This window comes from Suncus etruscus, chromosome 6 (assembly GCF_024139225.1).
Source record: "Suncus etruscus isolate mSunEtr1 chromosome 6, mSunEtr1.pri.cur, whole genome shotgun sequence".
NCBI classification, from domain to species: Eukaryota; Metazoa; Chordata; class Mammalia; order Eulipotyphla; family Soricidae; genus Suncus; species Suncus etruscus.
In genome coordinates, this window is record NC_064853.1 from 59,412,593 (window position 1) to 59,438,158 (window position 25,566).

General features: G+C 34.0%; 1 protein-coding gene across 1 annotated transcript in view; it reads left to right on the forward strand.

Annotated features, from left to right (window-relative positions):
* LOC126010834 (histone-lysine N-methyltransferase MECOM-like) overlaps positions 1 to 25,566 on the forward strand; it is a 66,508-nt gene that overhangs the window by 13,356 nt on the left and 27,586 nt on the right. The window contains exons 3-8 of the mRNA XM_049774440.1: positions 1,708 to 1,810; positions 5,249 to 5,465; positions 12,666 to 12,813; positions 14,091 to 14,247; positions 18,559 to 19,915; positions 23,231 to 23,318. Coding sequence (XP_049630397.1) covers positions 1,762 to 1,810; positions 5,249 to 5,465; positions 12,666 to 12,813; positions 14,091 to 14,247; positions 18,559 to 19,915; positions 23,231 to 23,318 — 2,016 coding nt within the window. The 5' untranslated portion in view covers positions 1,708 to 1,761. The remainder of the gene's footprint in view (positions 1 to 1,707; positions 1,811 to 5,248; positions 5,466 to 12,665; positions 12,814 to 14,090; positions 14,248 to 18,558; positions 19,916 to 23,230; positions 23,319 to 25,566) is intronic.

Below are 25,566 nucleotides of genomic sequence, written 5' to 3' on the forward strand. Positions count from 1 at the left end.
TCAAATAAAGGACATGTGAAGTATTGGGTTAATAAATTGCAAACTGCAGAGCCATAGGTTTTTGTAGAGATACCACATAAGAAAACAAGAATTTTTCTAAAATAATCAAGAGATTCTATATCTGTAAGTAGTTTTAAAGAGTCTTATATTACATGAAAGCAACATTTATGTTTGGCTCTATTGTCTATCAAAATCCACATAGTTATATTTTTGTTGAAGAAAAGATATTTTATCTGACAAGAGTGAATCTTAAGCATAAAACATTGATTTCATTATTGTTTGAATTTAGCACAATTTTGTCTGTGGATACCACAGAAAAATAAACAATTGGACTTTAGAGCCACCTACTGGAATAAAGAGGCATCTCCTTATGTTTTATGCCTTTTGCTTTTCAAAGGATAGATGAGTTAAATCAAAGTGGTTTTGATTTTAAAAGTTGTTAATTTATGGTACTATTCTATGTAAAAGTATAATCATTGAAAGGTAAAACTAATAGTATCTAAATATATCCTTTCCATATATTAAAAGAGTATAACAATGTGTTCTTTAATGTTTCTTTCTACTAGAGACAATATTGATGCCATTATTGGTTTTGATGGTGGTGGTATTGGTAATGGTAGTTTAGTAGTAGTAGTGGTAGTGGTGGTGGTAGTAGTAGTAGTAGCAGCAGCAGTAGTAGTAGTGGTATTTGTGTGTGAGACAGAGAGAGAGAGAGAGAGAGAGAGAGAGAGAGAGAGAGAGAGAGAGAGAGAGATTGAGTCATGCTTTTTTGCCAGGAAATTGTATAACTTTACTATTTCTTTCTTTACTTCTGTTTGGTTTCCAAATTACTATTGACTAGATAATCATAGAATAACTAAAATTATGAATACTTTTGTGGAAGGCAAAATAAGAATCTTAAATATTTTCATAATTAAATGTTTTTATAAAAAGGAAAAAAAGCATCCTGGAGCTCATTAATTTAATTGGGCAATGCCTTGCCTAAGGTCACAGAACTGGATAGGAGAAAGGCATAGATAGTTTTGGAATAGTCTAGGTTTAGGTTCTTTCTATACTTGCTACATTTTCATTAGTTCTTCACAGGTTTATTATATACTTTCTCTCCTTTGTATTTTGTTGGAAAGTAATGGGATTAACTTTTATTCCTTTACATAAGTAAATTAATCAATGAAAAGTGTCGTTCTGTCTTTGAAAGACAGCTTGAGGTCAGGTCCAAGTTATGGATATTTAGACCATGCTTTGTTGTATCTTGCTGGCCTGAGACTTTGTTGTGTCCGACAACCTGTTACCTTCAAAACTTCTTGTTGAGAAGGTGCTACTTTTGAGAATTTGTTCAAGTAGTGTGACTTTTCTCTAACCACTCTTAGTGAGTCTACTGGTGCATAATTCAACTCTGAGTGTGTGGTTCATGAGAGTGGAGAATTCAGGAAAGGAAAAGTTAAACATTACACTGGTTATATGTGATACAGCAGGCCGTGCATTAAGAACATTTGATTTGTGAAGGAGAGTTTGGGAAAGGTTTGTGAGTTGTCATGAGAGTCACTACTTTCCATTTGTCACCAGGAGACTATCAAATTTCTTTTGTTAAAAAGCATTCTTTTTATTAAAATCTAAGAAAATGGCTGGATACCTGCTGTAAATTATCCTCTTAAATTCGTATCTTTATCTCACACCCTGTTCTTTTTCTGTTTTGTTTTTTATTTCAAGATATTTTATAGAGTAGTCACCGACATCGCACCAGGAGAAGAGCTCCTGCTGTTCATGAAGAGTGAAGACTATCCCCATGATACTATGGCACCAGATATTCATGGTTAGTATTGCTCACATCTCTGTCCTCACTTCCTTATTTGAACACGATGATGTAGCCTGCAAAATGGTTTTTCACATAGAGCATCTGTGAATTCTCCTGATTCTGCAACATTGGTTTTAACAATTTCCTTCCCTTGCAGCACTGCTTTTGGGTTTTATTTGGCTAACTTTAATGGTAAAGCTGATGTAAGCAAAAGTCTCTCCTGAAGTGTAAATTAAAGTGCTGCTGTATATTTGAACTTGACCTCCTTTGGTTAAATCCTTGTCATTTATTGCCTTTGCTGTGGCAAAATTGTCACCATGCCAGCAAACTTGGTTGTGGCTTTCATATATCTAGTGTTTTCCCCCCATATATGGTGTGATTACTAGGTAAAGTGTTCCTACTTCACTAAAGTTCTAATTAGCATAACTGTATTGGGGAGGTTAAGAAATAAGGATTAGAAGTCAAGTAGAGAAGAGGAAATTTTGGAGCCAAAAGAATTACTTGACAGAAACCTATTCTTAGTCAAATGAAGAGGAATTTAAAAAGGCGTATTATTACTAATTTTTTGAGAGAAAAGTTTTATTTGTATCATTGGGATGAGAATTTTATCCTTTTTCTCATTGCCTATTTCTTCTCATAATGTGTGAATTTGCTAATCACAAACTGGCATTCTTAGAATATTGTGTAAATTAGAAGAACCACCATTGAAGGTGATTTATTCCAGTTCAACTCAAGTCTCCCTACTTCTCAGATATCATCGAGAGCCGTCTTCTGAGGAAGGAAATTGCCATGATTGACTTGCTCATTACTTGATCGCTTTATTTTTCTTGTTACCCTAGGCATCTAAAATTGTTAATACCATTAAATCTACATGTTAATTTTTCTCTCTGAACTCCCTCCTCTCTATTGGTTTAGCCCAAGTTCAACCATTATTATATGCAGATTAATATAGCTGACAGTGTCCCACTTGACCTTTCTGTTTGGTTTGTCAAGCTGCAGCTGGGACTTCCAAACTTCAGTTGCCTCGAGTTTTCTTTTTCTTTCTAAGCATGAACTGAAAAAGCCCCTAGTAACCCGCTAGTCTCTCTCACTTCATTGACTACGCCTCCCTTACGTATGCCTTGTAAACCTGTCATACTGTACCCCAGTTATATTGTCTCATGAATCTCTCATGCTGTTTCTTGTCTAATTTATTATTCCCTGCTATTCCCATTTCCTGAAATGTCCTCCCTCATCCCTCCTTATCTGGCTGCTTCCTACATGTTTGCATTCTCATTTTTTTGTTTGTTGGTTTGTTTGATTTTTGTTTTGTTTTGAGGGGGGACACACCTGGTGATACATAGCAACTTTTCTTGGTCCTTTGCTCAGGAGTGACCTTTGACCAAGAAGTTGAACAGTGGATAGCTTAAATGCATGCAAGAACACTACCTCCCATTTCTCTGGCCCCTCAGATTAGATGGACTAGGCCAGGTTCCCTTCTAGTGGTCCTCAAACTTTTTAAACAGGGGGCCAGTTCACTGTCCTTCAGATTGTTGGAGGGCCAGATTATAGTAAAAACAAAAATTATAAACAAATTTCTATGCACACTGCATATAACTTATTTAGAAGTGAAGAAACAAAATGGGAATAAGTACAATATGTGGCCCGCGGGCCATAGTTTGAAGACCCCTGCTAGATTCTATGTATATACACCTATCATACCACATTTTGAGTAGCCTCTTGAGTTTTTTTATTATATTTATTCCCTCAGAAACTTCTCAGAGATTTATAGGTGACTAAAATAATGTTTTTCCAAAGAGACAAAAACACAAACAAAACAAAAAAATGGCCAGTGAACAGCTACCTACAAAAGCCCTATCATGCGTCTATAGAATGGGGATTACACACTATGTTGTTTTCTTTGTGTTTCTCTCAGCATAATGAATTCTTTCCAAAGCTCTGTATATATGTACAGGTACATATATACATACATTATGATTTATTCATAGTAATATGCTTTTATAAGCTCACTAAAACATGCTCAAATTGAAAAATCAGAAATAATGTCATTACTATTTGACACTTCTAACTCTGTCATCTCATGTTTCCATGACTACCAATTATTTATCTTACTGATAAAAGGCATAAGTTCTTCTCTCATTTTTATGTTCTGGGAATTTTGGAGCCACATTCAGAAATGTGTAGGACTTACTCCTGGCTTACACTCTGGGATCCCTCCTGGCTCTGTTAAGAGGATCAGATGGAATCGAACTTGGGTCAACCACTTGCAAGACAATCTACACAATCTCTACAATCTAGTCAATTGCTTTTCACTCAACACAAATTCATAATAGATTTTATACTTAATGAATAGAAATAATTAAAAATATTAGAAACAATATAATTTGTAATAACTATTGTAATTATTGTAGATCCTGAGATAGTTTAGCCTTAAAAGTTTGCTAAAAACAATCAGTGTCTTATTATAAGTAATGACAAGTTTAGAATAACCATTTCCAGGTTTGTTTATATTTACCAAGGTTAAGCATGGCTTAGGGAGAGACCAATTCAATATCCTATGAACATTCTAGGTAACATGGGAGAGAGAGATAGAGAGAGAAAGAGAAAGATCAAATAAGAGAGAGGGAGAGAGAGACAGAGAGAGGCAGAGTTTATGGGATTAAAAAGAGGCCAAATCCTTGTATAATATCTTGCTCTACAATCTCTGAAAATGTAATAAATTCTTTGAGTTTCAATACCTTCATCTGAAAATTGGGGAAAATTTTTACACATAATTCTTCATACTTACGTTTTAAGAAATGTAAGTAATCCATATGTATAGTTGAAGAAATGGATGATATCCAGTAAGTTGTCATCATTACTTTTAATAGCCTTTGACTATTAAACCTTGGAAAATTTCATATAATTGTCATATAATTTTATCATACAGAAAGAGAAATAATAGCTACAGCAATCACGTATATTGTTGCTATTAACTTTTTCCTGGCTTTTTATTTTGGGGGTGGGGGAATGGGACTATACTGGTAGTACTGTGATCTTACTCCTGGCTTTGTGCTCAGAAACCACTCCTGGAGATGCTCAGGTGGTGCAAGGATGGAATCTGATTACCCTGGTTTCTGTTCATATATTATTATATTTATTATCATTATTGTTAATGTTGAAATCACAGTAGTGGTACTTAGGTCTCTTCTAGTTCTAGCTCTTCACTCTGTGCTCAGTTACTAGTGGAGTTTGGGGCCTAAATAGTGTGAATCCAGGTTGGCAGCATGCAAGGCAGAGTCTTGCCTACTGTACTATATCTCTCTGACTACCCACCTATATTATTTTTAATCCATGTTAGAATAGAAGTCATAAGGATGACATATATTTTCTGTGTCTTGCCTAATTTAATAGTACTGGTTTATGGCAACATTTCCTGATCACCTCTTCTTTGTGCTATCTTTTTTATTTTCACAGAAGAACGGCAGTATCGCTGTGAGGACTGTGACCAGATCTTTGAGTCCAAGGCTGAAATGGCAGATCACCAGAAGTTCCCTTGCAGTACTCCTCACTCTGCATTTTCAATGGTGGAAGAGGACTTTCAGCAAAAACTTGAAACTGAAAATGATCTCAGAGAGATACATGCAATCCAGGAGTGTAAAGAATGTGACCAAGTTTTTCCTGATTTGCAAAGGTTAGAAATGGCATGTTATATTACAAACTGAATTGATTTTTTTGTGTAGTAATCAGTGTTATGCTAAATTTTCAGAATTTCTGCATTTGGAGAATTTGAAACTACAACAATTAGATCAGTATGCTAGTGAGATGTTCCAAAACACTAATTGGTAAAACCTTTACAATAAAGTTGAAATTTATTATTTTATTTTAATTTCATATATTTATATTTTTGTATTTATATTTTGTTTTAATGTGAAGAAAGCTAATTTTTACTGAATGAGACTTACTTAGAAGGATGACCAGGGAGTGAACAAGGAAACATTTTCATTAGTGAAAATGGGCTTGTCTAAAGTGAAAATAAAAGCAAGCAGAGACATAGAGACAAGTCAGTGAGATCATGGTCAAGGGAGGACTTTGGCTTGAAGACCAGGCCAGAAATTTTTGTTTCATGACACATTAAAATAATTTTCTGTAATTAAGAAATGTCATTGCAACTGAAAATTTAATATTTTAGTAAAGATGACATCGAGGGAAAATAAGAGATCTAGAAAATCCAGAATGCTAGTGATGCTAGCTTTAGAAAAATTTAAATAATAAAAGTTATACTAACTTCAGTACTAACTTGGTAAAATATAGGTGACCTGGTGATTAGTATAACCCATGGGTTTAATTCAGCTATTTATTTAAACTGCGCCTTTATAAAATAAGAATATCATCCTTAGTTAAGAGAATGTGCAGCTTCCTGCATGGGAAATAAACATGTTATAAGTGAACAAATTATTCAATCATTTTAACAAATGATTATATTTTAGCAATATGTTAACTTTTATTTGTACTTTGAATTTAAATGAAGAGCATTTAAACATTTTCTATTAAAGAACACAACCCTTATATCTATCCTAACTACTGATAATTATGCTACAAAGTGTCTTTCCGATCTGTGTTATTTAACCAGCTAATAGGATTTTTGTTTCTTTTTACTTAGTTTTTTTATGTCTTGGTTCACAAGCAATTTGAGTCTCCATTGCTTTGTATTTATTATATCCTATTAAAGGCTATGTTTTTAAATCTGAAAATAGTTCTTAGGACTACACGCAGAATTTCTAATGAACATAACAATTGTATTTAAACAGGCCTGATAATATATCAGCTGTCCTTACTAAGAATATGCATTACTCACAGTTCTTCTCAACTCCACCTATTGTAGTTAAGTTTTTTGTATTCTTTTCTTTCCTTGCTGCTTCCTCATTCTCATTCTTTCACCCAATTCTATTGATTGTTGTACAATCTGTTTTCTAGTTAGGTCTGTTACAGGAAAGGATTTCATTTAGGAGTCATTCATTTTAGTGCATAAGCATCTAAAAAAACTCCAAGAATAACCAGTTCCTAGAGGAAAATGAGTCAAAACATTAACATATAACTTAAAAATTTAGACCTAGTTATGTTTTGATAGGAAAAGCGGTTAGAAAGGTATAAGACGCTTTTACAGTGCCCTTTAAATTCATATTTAGTGATTAATATAAATCTTCATAAAGGGTTAATTTGTTTGTTAAAACATAGGTTGGTCACTACAAGTTTTATATATAAAATATATTGCATATAATTATAATATATAAATATATAAATATAATATATATTCATATATAAATTTATATATACAACTTATATATGAATTTGTAATTTTAAAATGCTATGGTTAAATATACTTGTTAAAAATTGGAAAAAAATTGTAAGTATTTATAGTTTAAAAATATTTTGTACTATAAAGCAATACATTTGATACCAAAAATTAAGTACATTTATTTTTTAATTTTATTATAAAAGTAATAGAGGTATCCTAAATTTAAAAATGACAGATTAAACACTAAAATGTAGATTTTACTTCCTTCTAGAAGTACATAGAATCCTTAGGTAGGAAAAGCTTCTTATACTACGAGCCATAGATAAAGTCAAATGAACTCTGCCTAATGCCAAGACCAACTGTTGGTTTTATTCCTCCAGTTGAACATTCAGTGGAAAACAATAAGGAAAACTAATTATGTGGCATTGGATGAAACCACAAAGTTCACTTTTTAGGATGCCTCAGCATATGATGACAGCGTGTCACTATGTAACCTGATGTCAATCATCCAAGTGGTATTTTTGGCTATATAATTTCGTCATTGGCAGAAACTACAAATATTTTCCACTTTATTTAATCCTATACTATTGCTTTACACATTAAACAACTGAAAAATCTTAGTTGATATAATGTCCTTTACCTTTATGTAAAATGTAAAGGAGAGTGTATATCTACACTTCAATAGAGGCAAGAAACAAAGTTCGATTTGTAAAATATGAAATGAATCCACAATACTTAGCAAAGCACTTTAAATCAGGATATAATTTGTGGAAAATAATAATCTCAGTATTGATCGTGTCATTCTAGGTTAATGAAAGCAGAAAACATTTGCTTTTATGAGAACCACTTGTCTTTATTCTATCACTGATTAGCTGATAGATAATTCAGTGCCACAATCTAGATTTTATGCTATATTAAGCAAAAAACCAAACAACAACAAAGAGAAAACTTCTCTTGCTTTTGCAATTAATTTTTCTTCCCATTATGCGCCATGCAAGTATATTTAACTATATCATAACCCTTGTTAGGAAACAGAAATACGACTCGGTGAATAGGCCAATATTTGCCTCTAGACTTCAGAGTTTATTATTTGACATAGATGTTGGCATATGTTTTAGGTCATAAAATGATGAGGTTTTTTTTTTTATATGTTTCTAAGGATGACATTGAGATAGTGATTTGTGCATTCAAAATATGTGTCAAATTAGTTCAATATTGACTGCAAGTATTGATGTCTCTCAACTGTTATTAGCATTTCAACTTGTGTAATGGATGATTACGTGTTGGAGAGAGTGATAGGGCCTTTCTTGTAATTTCATACACCTATATTCTCCTGGTACCTTTGTTCATACAGTTATCACTGTTTGTGTTCAAACAGAATAACATTACCAACTCTACTGACTCAGAGAGAAGGAAAAATAAATTTCTGTTCCAATTTAAATAGACGTGTAAGGAGAATTCTCAGGAAGAGAAAACTATGAAAAAGTATTACTAACTTATCAAGATATGTAAAAAGGCACTTCACTATTTTTTAATACATTCTCACACATCTAAACATCTTGCAGTTCTACACAATGCAGGATAATGTAGTTGAGGCACACAAAGTTCTTTTTATTAGTACTTAACTTTTGAGTAATCTCAAAGAAATTAAACATGAGTGTTTTCATATTTGCCCCCTTTTCTGGTGTTTTGTTACATATTCAACAATACTTGGAAGCTTCTCATTTGCTTCTTGGGAGACACTGCCAGTGGTGCTCAGGGAATCATATATAGTGCTGAGGATTGAATCTGGGCTTTTGGCCTGCAAAGTATGTATAATAGCCTGCTCATCTTTTACCTGAGCCCACATTTTTTTAGATTTTTAAAAATAGGGGCTGGAATGATAGCACAGCAGGAAGAGTTTTGCCTTGTATGCAGCATGCGCAGACAGACCCAGGTTCATCCCCAGCATCCCTTATGGACCCCTGAGCCTACCAGGAGTGATTTCTGAGCACAGAGCCAGAAGTAACTCCAGAATACTGCTGGGTGTGACACAAAAACAAAACAAAACAAACCCAAAAAACTTTATTATGGAAATATTTCAAATACACACAAAAGAAAATGACAGTATAAGAACTCCCTATTATGTTCAATTTCAACAGTTGTCATACAAGGTCAATTGTATCTTCTATATATTCACTGTTGATTATTTGAAATAAATTTAAGATTTATATCATTTTATTATTATAAAATTAAATAAAATAATATTATTCAATTAAATTATTACTTTATTTAATAAATGTTTATATATAAATATACAATATTTATATAGACATTTAAAATATAAATTCAACTTGTTATAATTTTATCTTATAAAATATACTTTTATTTAAAAATATTATTTAGAGAGAAAGTAATACCTTTAAACTATAAATTCAACAACTCCCTTTTTGCCAGGCTAGGGGCCAAAATCAGGACCTTCTACATGTGAAGTATGTGGTTCACTATTGCACTACATCTTCAGCTCTCAATATTATGATTTGAAAGTAATTCCTTCATATAATGTGATATTTAGTTATTGTTAAGTTCTCCTAGCTATGATAATTTTACAGGTTATTTTTGAAGTAAAGTTCATTATTACAATTAGTTCATGTGCCTTTAGTAGCTCTTCATTTATAAGTTCCCAAAATCAAAGTCCATAGTCTAGCCTTCCCATCACAATTGCTTTTATAGAAAAAAGTGTTATTTTATTCCTGTAGTATTCCTTAAAAACTGTATACTGCTAATTGTATCTAATTTGGATTAACATCTTTATACATTTTATATTTTCCAAAAACTTATAGTAATGCCAAACTTTGATTATATTTAGATTTAAGAAGTATATCACATTGATGTTATAATTTATTCCTGATCTTTTAATTAGAAATAAATTATTTCTATAATTTATTCAATTATGCATCAAACAAATAGCCTAGGTCCATTAATTTTTAGAGACTGTATGAATAAATGAATGCATTCTCTAGATATAATTCTTTCATTATTATATGTGACAATTATTTATGGAGATTATTTTTATTTGCTTGCACTGAATATATAAGGAATACAGGACATGTAAATGAGTTTTCACCTTACAGTTTTCACAATAATGTTAATGCCCAAGAATCTTCCAAAGTAATTTTCTGTTTTATGTGACCTTAAACATTGTTATTATTAAATGGCATATTTTATTTTATTGATACTTATTTTTTATTTATTTGGTTTCTGGTTCACAACCTGGCTCTGAGCTCAGAAATCATTCCTGGCAGGTTTGAGATGGGATGCCAGGGATGGAACCTAGGTCAGCCGCCTGCAAGGCTAATGCTTTGCCCACTGAGCTATCTCTCTGGCCCCCAATGCTTAATATTTTTTATCTTAGATCAGAGGGCATCTCTTCAAGTTAGTGTCCTAACTGTTAATATCACAAGTGATGCTGTTTATGGTTTTGACCATAACAAAATAATCAAGGCTTATCTCTAATTGTGCTTCAATATTGTGCTTCAAATTTGAAGCAAGCTAGTTCTGTAATTTAGTTTGTTATACGGATGTGTATATAATTAAAAAATATTGTAAATGTCCTCTGTATTTTATAGTAATCTATTAGTTACAATAAATTTATTGTATTATATTTTGCATTTTTCACATCCAAAATTTAGAAAAGGGAAAGAAACATTTGATTTAAGACAGCTTTAGCTTTAAAACAAAATAAGTACTCTGAACTTTTAGCCTTTTTTTTCCCTTTTTTTTTTGCTTTGGGTTTTGGGCAACAGCTGATGGTGCTGTGCAATTGTATTACTCCCGATTCTGTACTCAGAGGTCATTCCTGGTAGTGCTTTGGGGATCATAAGGAATACAAGGGATTGATCCTTGGTTGTCTGTCTGCAAGGTAAACACCCTACCTGCTGTTCTTCACTCCAGCCAGGCCATGATTTATTTTTTATTGGCTATAATAGTGTACCTGTTTATAATATTTTTACTTAATTTATAATTATATATAACTACCAATAGATAATCTTTAGACATATACCTTTGTACATCTAGCTTGTTTATCTATTTTTCCATCTTAGAGTTGATAAGAAGGTGAATAATTAGTTACTAGTTCACTTTCTAATGTGGGGTGTGGCAGGAACAAAAATACTATTCAAATCTTCATGTTATATATGAGGCCAAAGCGATAGCACAGCGGTAAGGTGCTTGCCTTGCACACAACCAACACAGGAGGGACTGTGAACCCCGAATCCCATATGGTCCCCTGAGTCTGCCAGGAGTGATTTCTGAGCATAGAGCCAAGAGTAATCCCTGAGCACTACCGAGTGTGACCCCAAAAGCAAAACAAACAAACCAAAAAAAAAAAAAGAAAAACCAACCTTCATGTTATACATTCATCAACTAGATTATCTCCCTGCACATTCTTAAACATTAATTTTGAGTATTTGTTTTGCTTTACATGAAGAAGTATCACTGGCCATACTGTATTGGTCAGTGTTATCACCAGTGTTATGGATTCGGTTCTAGTGGTACTCAGGGAAACGTGGTTTTAGGAATCAAATCTAGACCTTCCATAGGTAAAGCACACATTCAGACTACTGAGTCTCAGGTCCTAGAGGTCACTTTTAAAACTACTTATCATCTCACACTACAGAGACTGGCAAAAAAAAAAAATACAACACATCCAAGAACAATCAATGCTGATGCATTTGCTGGGGGGGGGAAGGAACTCTCATTTACTGCTGGTGGTAATGTCTACTAGTCCAGTGTTTTTGGAAAACAATATGGACAGTCCTCCTAAAATTGTTGAGCTCTAGTACCACCCAGCAATACTTCCCTTGGTAACATACCCTAAGGACTCAAAAACCACAAAGCATAAAAGGTGCCCTCATTCCTATGTTTATTGCTGCACTGTTCACAGAATGGTAATAATACCCCAAAACAATAGACATATGTACCTGGAGGACTGGTCCATAGTAAAGAGTAAGAGGGATATAGTTAGGGCAGAGAAGAGACCACTAAGTCAGTGATGATTAGAAATGATCACACTGGAAAAGAACTGGGTGCTGTAAGGATACCCCTTCGGTAACAGTATTGCAAACCTCAGTGTCTGAAAAGAAAAGGAGAGAGAATGTCTGCCACAAAAGTACCCAGGGGGCAGCAGAAAGGAAGGAAATGGGACATTGGTGGTAGGAAATGTGCACAGGTGAAGGGTGTGTTGGTCATTGGATGACTGAAACTCAATCATGAACAACTTTATTATTGTTTATCACAAGTTGATTCCCTTAAAAATTTAAAACTAGTTGTTTATCATTCACCTCAATTGGTATCTAATTTTTTTCCAGCTTTATCAGATTTATTTTCTAACCAAGGGACACATCTCTATATTAGAAACAGTAGGGTAATATCTCTTTATTAACCTAGTAAATAGAAAGTACTTTGCCACTTGCTAGCTTGTTTGCTTGTTTTCTATCCTCCTAATTGAGACTCCCTTTTCTTATCTTTTGCCATTTGTATTATTAATAAAATGACATTATGTTATGAATATATTTTTGTCACCATGTCTTATTAAGTCAATTGTTCTCTTAACAGCCTGGAGAAACACATGTTGTCACATACTGAAGAGAGGGAATACAAGTGTGATCAGTGTCCCAAGGCATTTAACTGGAAGTCCAATTTAATTCGCCACCAGATGTCACATGACAGTGGAAAGCACTATGAATGTGAAAACTGTGCCAAGGTACAGTGAATTTGCAGACTACTTGGCCTCTCCCTGTCATCCTACTCACTCTTAATCCATCACTTGCTCCAATATAGAAAAACAAGCCTTGAGAGGGGAAACTATAAATATCTTGAGAAAAGTAGACTGAGTGCTAGATGCTAAAAGACATTAATGCAGTGTTTAAAAATGCTTAGTGAGTATCCTTTTAATTTTGTAAGGGAGGAAGTCAGACTTAATGGTGAATTCCAGAACTAGGTGTCAGAAATCCTTGGTGAATTTTTGGTTCTGTTGTTGACTTACCAACCTTGTGTTGCCATATAGCCATATGGTGAATGAAAATTTTATCCCGTGTATGTAACTTCTTTCTTTTAATACAAATTTGTGAGGAAGTCCATATAGTTTCTGAATGCCTATTCAGAAAGAATTGGGAGACTCCTGACCCCAAGTTTCTACTATAAATCATAAAGTTTGAATTAGAATGTAGCTTTGTATGGTCCAATATTATCATAGGGTGAAAAGAAAGCAGTCATCTTGCTCATTTGTCTGATCTCTGGAATAGAAACAAACATTAATTTTTTATGTTTGTCATTTAATGGAAAGGTGCCTGATGGTGTAAAAATTAAATTCTATATCTAAAATCTTTTCACAGCAGTTGAGTTTCTTTTTTTCTTTTTTTGAGTTTCTTTTTTAATGCCAATATAAATGATGAAATTTAAAATTATATTAAGAGTTGATTTTCTCTAGATCCATGGATAGCATTTCCAATTACTTCTTTTTTGGTGTTCAAAGGAATGATTTTATTTATTTATTTATTTTTGGCTCATGGCAGCTAACTGGAAGGCATTATTAGAACTGAACCACAGGGAAACTGCTTGAATAGATTTGGGCTGCTTAAGCAAAATCTCTTCGTTTTATCAGAGTGTTTATAGTAGCAAAATGATACACCAACTTGATAAATACCATGACTAACATATTATTAAACACCACTCTAAATGTAACCAATTAGGTTTTGGCTGTGGCTGAATAATGGCGTTAATTATTTTGTTTAATTTTTCTATCACAATGAGTACTTTGTGCTAAAGAGAGAGAGCTAAATAATTTACAGTCTTTATGACTGTGCCATGGCATAGTGAATATGTAGACTACTTGTGAGGCATACAGTTTGGAAACATGTCTTGGTCTTTGAGGAAAACAAATAAAAAATAAATAAACCAAAGTTCTTCTTGATACATTCCAAGTCTTCTTTATTGTATCTTTGAATTAAGTTTCCTGATTAATCAGTACTCATTTCCTAGCAGGTTTTCACGGACCCTAGCAACCTTCAGCGGCACATTCGTTCTCAGCATGTTGGTGCCAGGGCCCATGCTTGCCCGGAGTGTGGCAAAACGTTTGCCACTTCGTCGGGTCTCAAACAACACAAGCACATCCACAGCAGTGTGAAGCCCTTTATCTGTAAGTTTTTAACACTCCAGCTCTCCCTCCTGCATCTGTCCTTCCTTCAAAAGACTGTGACCAGGAGAGTGATTATGCATGGCTGGGAAGACCTTCCGGTTACCTCCTTAAAATCCCTTTCAGTAGGGTTATTTTCTATTAGAAAACATTTTATAATTACTAGCTTCAGTGCATTTTGTCTATGATCCTAGGGGGGTTTGCTTTTAGATGAAATAAATAACAGTCAGAGAAAAAGAAAAATCATTAAATAAATAAAGGGAACTTTTTCTGTGTTGAAGATGTAATAGATACAATCAAATATTATGTCTCACACTAAAAATTTTCATGGCTTTGTAAAACAGCAAATAGTTGATACCAAACACAAGATGAAGTGATTAAAAATAAAACAAAAACGTGTCTGGATCAGAAAGCTTGGAAGAACCCTACCTGGCTAGAGGCTTATGACTACATGTACATGTGTATGCCTGTGGGGAATAAGAGAGGGGTGTAAAATGCCCTTTATCCATTGTTGCTTATCATAGGATACTTATTGATATTTATGTTAGTTGAAATACAGAACATTTTTTACTTTGATGCTGTTTAATCATAGCAGTAAAACAGATTTACAGTGAGTTGTTTCCAAAGGACAACCAATCTTACCACCTACTTTGAACATCTTTGTACAGAGCACTCTAGTCACACACTTCAAAGAAAGTACAAACCAACCTCCTTTGCTGCTTCTTCTGTCCACCCACTTCTGTTCTCTGTTACTGGGCTGAAACACTTCATAAGAAAATCAGTTGTTCTCAGTCCATCTGGGCAAGGTCTCTGAACTTCTTTTGATCCATTGCTCTGCTGGGCAAATAAACACAGTGACTCATTGAGTTGTGCTACCAACTTCAAGACTGATTTTGGATCCAGATAAGCATAAGAACTGGTTGACACATATTCAGTAGTTGGCAAAACCTCTGACTTCAGAAACCTGGCAAAAAGAACTTTTCTGACAAAGACTCAATGGATAGTTTACAGTAGGTATAGAAGACAGTAATATAGAATTGCTGGAAAAATTATTTTTCACTGCCAACGTGGAGATGCCAGAGACAAACTTTCCTTTTTTTTTTTTGCCTTGACACAGCCTTCTTTTTGTGTTTTCAAGTACCAAGAGGGCTTTTTTTTCCCTTTTCAGATTACACTAGCATCTTGTTTTGCTAATATGTTCTGTACTATGGATGGAGTGGAGAGGATTGACAGATAAACAAAAGGGTGTTCTATTCTTCTTTAGGGAAGCTCAGTTGAAAGTCAAGTGAAATAAAACTTACAATAGAATTTTATCTCCAAAAGGCATTCCTAAATCTCATTTGTAATTTCTAAAAATGTACTTAAAATACTATTGTCATAACTAAATCATTTGTTGCCTTAGAAATAAAATTTGATACACTTATTATGACTTTATTTAAAAAAAGATGGTAACTATAACAGTGTAATCATACATTTTATGTTTCTCTATTTAAAAAAAAAGTCAGCAAATATCTATTCCTGTCTAAGATTCTAGAATTTTAATTGTGTTCAAATCACTTTAAAGTGATATAGGGTGTCCCTTTCCAATCAGATCGTGTAAACTTGCTCCATAAATGTATTTTCAGTAATTATTGGTAAATTTAAATAGCAGATGGCATTCTTCAAATGTAAAAATTTGACAGAACTATGAGGTAATTATAAATAATAGCCGTGTAATTTCAGAACAAAAGAAGAGTTGGTATGGAGAATTTGGAGTGGAGGAGGTTCACCTAGGGTTGATATCTGTTTCTCACCAGACGGCCACACACCACGATTTACCCCCACTGGTGTGTTTATGGCAACTGTCTCTTATTACAGTGCACCGCCAAGCTTGAGCCCAAAGTCACCATTGCTAGGGTAATTACTCACTGCCTCTACAGAAACCCCCAGCCTTCCCAAATAGAAACCACATGCTCTAATAGGCAGAATATATTCAAAATACCTCTTAATTTCTTTAATAAGTTGAAAAATGCAACGTTAACTGCAAGCTAATTCCTTATTACTGAGAAAATTACAGTAGAGTATAGACTTCAACATCAATTGAACCATTTACCTGGAGGCTTGGTGGTTTATAGTGGACCAGGACAGGCCATCAATCAATTGAGAAAAAAGAAAGACTAAGCCTAAGGAGACACCTTAGATTCTATACACTTATGACCTAACACAGATATGCTCATCTGAGTTACAAAAGATCAAACCAGAAAATTCAACTGTATCCTCTGTTAAGTCAATATAGAGAACCTCTGGATTTTAAAAAAAAAAAATTAATTCAGGTACAAAGAAGAAATACATAAAGTGCTGTTTTTTTATAACAAAACATTTTAAATCTTGATAAAACCTTTGTACAATACCTATAAAGAAATTTCCTTAATTCTTTGTATTGCCTAGAGGAGAGATATTACTTTTTTAATGAGTATGCTTTTGTAATTTCAACAGTATTTCATTTATGATTTCTTCTTAATTTTCACAGTTGTTTGAGTACAACTAATAAAAGTATTATGTTTTTAAGTTCTACATCATATGGCTTTAATTAGGGTATCAAAGGATTTAAATGGCATGTATATATATGTGTATACATATGTAGTGCAAAGTTAGCTAGTATATACTTTTAAAGCAGACTCTCATCCAGTAGAATAATTTTTAAAAAATTAATTATTTTCTTCCAGTTAGAATGAATGTTATGACCTCTACAATGTTATGAATAATGCCACAGTGCAAAGTTCCTCTAATATCACTAAGTAGACTGATATATGCAATAATGCAATCTAATTGTTAGCAGTAAAATAAGTAGCTGTGGAATCACTTGGTGCTTTCTGTTGGGTGATATATGAGATACTTTATGTTCCAGGTGAGTTTTGTTTGACTGAGATGTACAAAGCCTTCACTCTATATGGTGTATTTTTAAATTGTTATTGCTTTGACCTAGAAGCACAGTCATTTACTGCTTCAAGACAGGTGTCACATGATAACAATAAATATTGTATCTTGGTCTTCAATATATTTTCGGCACAAATTTTATTTGACAATTACCAAGAAAGTATGTTATGTTTATATACATATTAATTATGCATAGCATCTCCTATAATTCTAAAAAGAAGAATTAAAATAATCACAAAAAATTAGTCTCTACCAAGTAAAATTTAAAAATAACATGATACTTATGAAAGTAATCCTATAAACCCACTGGTTTGTAAAGTGAGGGATCCTCATCTAGCAAAACACTTGAATGATTATAGTCTTTGATCTTAAAATATATTTATCTATGTTCACACATAGCAAGAAGGAGAACATCTTATTGTTTTGGCAATTATTGGGAAAGAGGGATACTTCACAACTGCACCCAACTGCTCTGTCCTTTCTGGATCAGCACCTTCAAAGCACTCTTTCCTGCTTACTACAGTTTTCTAAAACACATAGAAATTAAGCCTTGAGATAACGAATAAAGATATGACAACAAGTAGACATGTTTCCCAAGGATAATGGTTTCATAAATGCAGGAAGATTAGTACAACCACTGGTGTGAGGGGAAGTCAGAGGACGTGATCATAGTTCATGGGAACCAGCAATGCAGGATGGGCTACATTCAATTTAGCTTCCTTTGCATGCTTAAAATAGAGCCATTGTAAATTATGTCAGTCTTTCTCAAATCATGAAAATGATTGTTAAAAATGTCTCAGAATACACAATGTGTATTGTTGTGTGGCTTTGATGTGTGAATGATGAGAGTGTATGATATAATACAAGTTAAGTAATGGTAGAACAGTCACAGGCTTTTTCCCCAAGGGGAGAAGGAATAAAGGTGAAATATCTGGCTGACAGAATGACTTTTATTTTATTCTAGTGGCTACAATATAGATTACTTCATATGACCTAAAGTCTTAAAAGGATTCTTGTATGTCGTATCACTTAAGATTTAACATTTTTGAAATTCTGTTAGTTTCATAACTGAGTGGTAAAACAATGCATGTTGGTTTTGCATTCCATAAATATTTAAATACACAAATATGATGCAAGATATTATAAAGTGGGAATGGAAAAATATTTATATATATATATGAAGTATTTGTGCTGCCTTAAGACATTTGTCAGGTTGAATGCCTTGCTTTGGAATCTAGTGAAATGGGGTTTTCTGTGTTTGGAGGCACTCAGATTTGTGCTGCCAACATATTTTCCTGGCTTCCTAATTACAATTTTAAATAAACCAATTGTGATACTTGCTAAATTCAGAAGCAATTGACATAAAGCCTGAGATTCTTTTCTGTTGTTTGCACACAGGTGAGGTCTGCCATAAATCCTATACTCAGTTTTCAAACCTTTGTCGTCATAAGCGCATGCATGCTGATTGCAGAACCCAAATCAAGTGCAAAGACTGTGGACAAATGTTCAGCACTACGTCTTCCTTAAATAAACACAGGAGGTTTTGTGAGGGCAAGAACCATTTTGCGGCAGGTGGATTTTTTGGCCAAAGCATTTCACTTCCTGGAACCCCAGCTATGGATAAAACGTCCATGGTTAATATGAGTCAGGCCAACCCGGGCCTTGCTGACTATTTTGGCGCCAATAGGCATCCTGCTGGTCTTACCTTTCCAACAGCTCCTGGATTTTCTTTTAGCTTCCCTGGTCTGTTTCCTTCCGGCTTGTACCATAGGCCTCCTTTGATACCTGCTAGTTCTCCTGTTAAAGGACTATCAAGTACTGAACAAACAAATAAAAGTCAAAGTCCCCTCATGACACATCCTCAGATACTGCCAGCTACACAGGATATTTTGAAGGCACTATCTAAACACCCACCTCTAGGGGACAATAAGCCAGTGGAGCTCCAACCCGAGAGGTCCTCTGAAGAGAGGCCCCTTGAGAAAATCAGTGACCAGTCAGAGAGTAGTGACCTTGATGATGTCAGTACACCAAGTGGCAGTGACCTGGAAACAACCTCGGGCTCTGATCTGGAAAGTGACATTGAAAGTGATAAAGAGAAATATAAAGAAAATGGTAAAATGTTCAAAGACAAAGTAAGCCCTCTGCAGAATCTGGCTTCAATACATAATAAGAAAGAATACAGCAATCATTCCATTTTCTCACCATCTTTAGAGGAGCAAACTGCGGTGTCAGGAGCTGTGAATGATTCTATAAAGGCTATTGCTTCTATTGCTGAAAAATACTTTGGTTCAACAGGACTGGTGGGGCTGCAAGACAAAAAAGTTGGAGCTTTACCTTACCCTTCCATGTTTCCCCTCCCATTTTTTCCAGCATTCTCTCAATCAATGTACCCATTTCCTGATAGAGACTTGAGAGCATTGCCTTTGAAAATGGAACCCCAATCACCAAGTGAAGTAAAGAAACTTCAGAAGGGAAGCTCTGAGTCTCCCTTTGACCTCACCACTAAGCGAAAGGATGAGAAGCCTTTAACTCCAGTGCCCTCCAAGACTTCAACCACGTCTGCCACAAGCCAAGATCAACCCTTGGATTTAAGTATGGGCAGTAGAAGTAGAGCCAGTGGGACAAAACTTACTGAGCCCCGAAAAAACCATGTGTTTGGGGAAAAGAAAGGAAGCAATGTTGAACCAAGACCAGCATCAGATGGTTCTCTGCAGCATGCTAGACCAACTCCCTTTTTTATGGACCCTATCTACAGGTAAGGAAAGATGCGCCATGATTGTGTGAACACATACAACAATCATTGTTTATAAACTCCAATGTTGTGACTTTCTTTTGGGCGGAGCAAGAGTTTTCAGGCTTCAGAGGATCCAGGAATCTCTTCTGGCAATATTCTGCCAACTGAGTTGTTGGCTCTGTGCTAGGACCTGAGAATGCAAAACGGCTCAGGTCCTGTAGTGCTGGGGACATAGTGGTTCTTAGAAGACCTCCGGAGAAATGCCTGATGATGCTTGGGAGGTCATGTGATGTTTGGGGTCAAACTGGGATCAATTCAACCCTGTACTGACTCCCTGGTTCAGTTTTGTGGCTTTCTAGACCTATAATTGTTTAATCTGGTAGTGCCAGGAATTGAACTCCAAACCTCACACATGCAATGCAAGTGCTCTAATTCTGAGCCGTTTCTCTGGTTCCTGCCAGCCATTTTTATTATGATAAGGAAATAAGGCCGTTTTATGTAGTGGATTTATTTTTATTCAGAAAGTTGACTCATTAGATTTGACTTATTTTGATATGTCTCTGAATTTCAGATTTTAGAATAGCCCATAGAGTTCTTTCCCTTGACAATAAATTTATTTTTGAACACATTTTTTAAAGTGGAAAATATGGAGAAAGATTATTTAAAGTAAGTTGTCAAGTGGCGGAAGTATGAGACTCCTGAAGGATTAACACACAGTTGTGTGGGTACTTAAATAGGTCAGGTTTTTTGAAATAGAATAAGACATCTACCACTGAGAATTTACTCTTTGTTGACCTACCAATATGTCCTTAATAGGCAATGACTATTCTGTTTCTAAAGAAATCTTTTAGGAGCCACAATTAAATGAAAAAAAATTAATCACAAAAAAGCTTTTTATGAAAGGTGATAGATTATCTTAAAAAAAATCCATGTTCCTCTTAAATGCCTCTAATTATCCAGTTTCCAATGATGTATCCAAAAGTTTTTTGAGGGAAATAATGCAAAGTCTAATGAAAAGCTTCTAGATAGAATTCTGTAACTCATCTTGAGCATTCAAAAGTGATTTAGTCTTTATATTATTTAAAAGGCATAAAGAACAATAATTATGCATATTGTTTTTTAATAGTATCAAATAATTTCACATTTGTCTGCATGGTATATCTTAAGTATGGTCAAACGTTACAGGAAACTCTGGATAATTTTTATTTGCCCTTATAAAAGTTTAAATAGTTGCATATTTTCACATGATTTTTCTCCTATAAAGAAGCAATGTGGTACTATTATTTAGTTCCTCAATATTTATTGATTTTCTGGTACTTAGTAGTAGTAGAGCAGCTAATTATTTTTACTGAATACTTTTTCCCTCTCTTTATTATCCCAAATATATCAACCAAAAACTATTGCCAGTATGTTAAGGGCTAGTAAAATTTGAAATTGACTTGGTAATAAAAAGGACAATATGAGAATATTTCAGAGTCATTGGTGCCATGCCCGGTCATCCCCCTTACCTCAATTATTGCATCTTAATTCCTGTAGCACTTACATTATGTAGCAGTTCCATTGTGTTCCATTGACACAAAAAAGTAGGGAGAATAGAGCTTCTTTATGAGTGAATTTTATTACTCATTGTCAGTATGTTTAGATTTCTGGATTGATCATATCCCTCAGTCTTTGAGGAGGATAATTTCTCAGATTTTATTAGACTCTCCCAAAGGCTTTGGGTTTCCAATTCCTACACATGCCGATTACTCTAGTCTCTTTCACCTTCTCACCTTCCTCTTGTTTATTCTAATCTTTGTCTATGCTGTATCTTTCCCTTTCCCTTTCAATTAAGGCCTGACATTTTATCAAACTATGAAAGATTTACACTAAAACCCTAGATTTAGTGTTAGATTTTTATGGAAAGCTCACTTTCCCCAGTTTTAACCTTTTTTGCTTGTTAAAAATAAAATAGATGAGCACCTATTTCAAAAAGTGAAATAATTGTGAAAAATATAGCATATGCAATGTTTCAAGACATATAGCTATTTCATTAATTTACATCCTATTTTAAAGTTTATTCATTCAAAATATTTTCACCAGAAAATACCAAGCTGGAATTTAGAAAAAATTCTGATGACACTTGTTTTAAAATGACAAACACCAAGCAGAAGAAATATATAGATACATTTCATATATCTCAAACTTCAAAAGTTCCTGGGACTAGGGGTGGAATTGCTCAAAGGGCTGGAGAACATGCACTCTGTGGAGTCTCTGTGTCTGGACTCCGTAGTTAACCCTGACAGTACAGCTCTTCTACATTAGCAATGTGGCTTTGGTGGTACATGAACAACTAAGGGATGGAGGTCTTTACTTGAAAATAACAAAAACAAAAACAAACCGAAAACACTAAGAAGTGGGCTAAAGAAATAGTTCAGTGGATAGGGCATTAGTCTTGTACATGGTCTATTGCAGTTCAATTCTTAGACCACACACATCATAAGACATAATTCTGGAGTACAGAACCAAGAGTAATTCTAAGCACAACCAAGAGTGACCCCAAAATTAAAAACCAAAGCAAAACATAAATAAGAGACACAGAGAGAGTGATCCTTATTTCCTTCCTACTTCTCCCTTTTCCCTTATTCTGTACATCAAAGTGGCATCCAAAAGTAGATATAGACCTCAAAAATTAACTAAGTAGGAATATAGTATGCTTATAAACTTACAGCAACAAGTGTGGAAGAAATTAATAACTATTTGGGGGAATACTTTCTTGGTAGAAAAGATTTTAATTTTTAAAGTAAACCCTGATCTCAGAATCATTAAATATTCTTGTATATAATGGAAATTAGAAAACATGGATTTGCAACAAACATTATGATTTCATAATTTTTTATTTTTGTTTTCAGCCATACCTGGTGTCGCTCAGGGATTACTCCTGGGTATGTGCTCAGAAATTGTTTCTGGCTTGGGGGGACCATATGGGACAGCAGGGTATTGAACTGCAGTCTGTTCTAGGCTAGCGCCTGCAAGGCAAACACCTTATGGCTTGCGCCACCACTCTAACTCGATTTAAGAACTATTTTTAAATAATATTTCTTTATTGCTACTATTACTATCCTTTAAACAGGTTTTCCACTTTAAAAAGGATCTTTTTGGTTTAAACATCTAGATTGTCTATGAAAAGTCTCTTAAAAGTCATAAGATTTTAGTGATGATTTATGGATGTGCTAGCCAGAAGCCTACCATTTGATTTGTTGTTGGCTATTTTAAATGTCAGTGATTATGTAGAAATTGATATATTATATATACAGTAGACCGATTTATCTTGAATATTTTATTTTAACTTTTCAGAGTAGAGAAAAGAAAATTAACTGATCCACTTGAAGCTTTAAAAGAAAAATACTTGAGACCTTCTCCAGGCTTCTTATTTCACCCACAAGTAAGTATTTTGAATTTGAGACTTCAAGCTTATAAACTAACTTGTTGATCCTGAAAAGCAGGTGCAATGAAATGAAAGAAATCGTGAGAACATTAGGATTTCCTATGACGCTGGTATGGAAGAACACAGGAAATTCTAGCAGAAATAAAACCCAAACTCATTTTAAAAAAGTAATTAATATATGTGTGAAACAGGAGTTTGGATTAAATTATTGTCTTCTATCAGTTGCTTTTTGCTGTTAGCAGCGTATGGAGCCAAAGTATATTATTGGTGAGAAAAATTTGATGAAGATATAAACATTGGAGTTGTCTTTTGCGTTTCAAACCTAGTGATAAGGCATTGATTTGATTGTGACTCCTCCCAAACCCATGAAGGTCATTCATATTCTTTTAGCTGCCATGAAAACAGGAAATGAGTCTACCTGACATGCTGTTACCATAGAGGGAGAAAGAATTTATCTAGAGACCATTGAGCATTCCAGCAAAGCTCTGTAATTGCACAAGAATTCACAGTAATACACAGAGCTATTTGCTGAATGGAGTGGTGTCCATTTATCAAAATATATATCATTCTTTGTTGCAAGGAATTGCAAAGCAATTCAATTTAATTGGTTTAATCTCTGCATTCATATGTATTTGGTTATCTTACAGGCTTATATGTGGAAAGCTGCATTGAATGAACAAATGTAAACATTTGAGTCAGACTTTGTACTTTACAGTTTAGTTTTTAATTTTTAAAAGAATATATGCTCTGGTCTTCCTAGGTAGTAAGCACAAAGGTTTTGAAAATAATTGAAACTTTAAACTGATTTGTTCTGTATAATTATATCAAAGTGAAAATTCTAATTAAATTTTTGACAGCATTGGTGAATTTAATGCAAGTCATGTTTCATGAATTTATGAGGCAATTCAATTTAATATTTTGGAATTATGATAGATCTCACCTGGATATATCTTTCCATTTTTATCACTACATTATCTTCATCTTTTGAGTATCTTCCTAGAGGTACTCAAAGAACAGAGTATAAGAGCCCAAATACTGTAATCTTTTAGTTGGGGAGAGGGTAGGCATTTCTGGAGAAGTCTATCATTGATAGAAAATTTCGCATTAATTTAGTCCACAGTGTATGAGTTATAACATGAAAAGAGATAGAGCTATTTAAGTTAATATTCATTTATTTAGGAAGACCAAGGGATATATTATAATAATAAATACCTTGTAGAATTGAAGCAACTTTAATTTTTGTTCGCTTATTTATTTTGTTTGTGGGGCCACACTTGGAAGCACTTAGGGCTTACTACTGGCTCTGCACTCAAGGATCATATCTGGTAGTGCCAGGAACCTTTGGGGTGCTGGGCATTCAACCCTGGTCACCTGTATACAAGGCAAGTACCGACCTGCTGTACTGCCTCTCAAGCATATTTCAAAGTAATAAACATTGATGAACTACTTACTGCATGGGTGAATAAATCTAGACAAATTGGGTTTTTTGAAACATATGTTGCACAAAAAAATCTCTTAATAATTTTTTCTAATAATAACTAAATACATATCAGAATGTTATAGTTATGTATTTTATTATAATAATCAAATTTTTTTATATGCTAAGAGTTAAAAATCTAGCATGAACTTGAAACTTAAAGGCTTTTAGTAAATAGAAAATGAAAAATAAAGACTAATACCTTTGAGTGATTCAATCTATGTGGCTTTTAATTTACTCATCTCTAAAAGGCAAAGGTTGATTATAAAATTTCAGTATATTGTAAAAATTAGGGATTTCTAGTTAGCCCAGGTAAATTTACCAATAGTCACAAAGTAAATTGACCATTGTAAGTGGTTAACTTTGTCTCCCAATAATTCTGTATGCACATGAAATCATCATAATAAGTATGCACTTATTTTAATTAAATAATAAAAGGAAATAATAAATATTTTGAGAATTTCAATGTTAATGAAGGATGGCCAGGGAGGAAGGACTTCATATACATTGTCTTTTGCACAGGGCTCTGTCCTTCATATCTTTTCCGAAATGTCAATAGGAATATGATGGCCAATCTTTCTTCCTTCTCTCACCATCTCTGTACTGGTACTAACTTTTACTATACATGGATCTTACAAAAGACTTCCCAGATAATAATGAAAATATTTAACATATGGTATATCATGGATACTAACTACTCAGATTGCTCTCTATCATTCTGGTGCAGGGTTCTGGAAGTTTCTTTTGCACCAGCAAAAGATGCCTTCG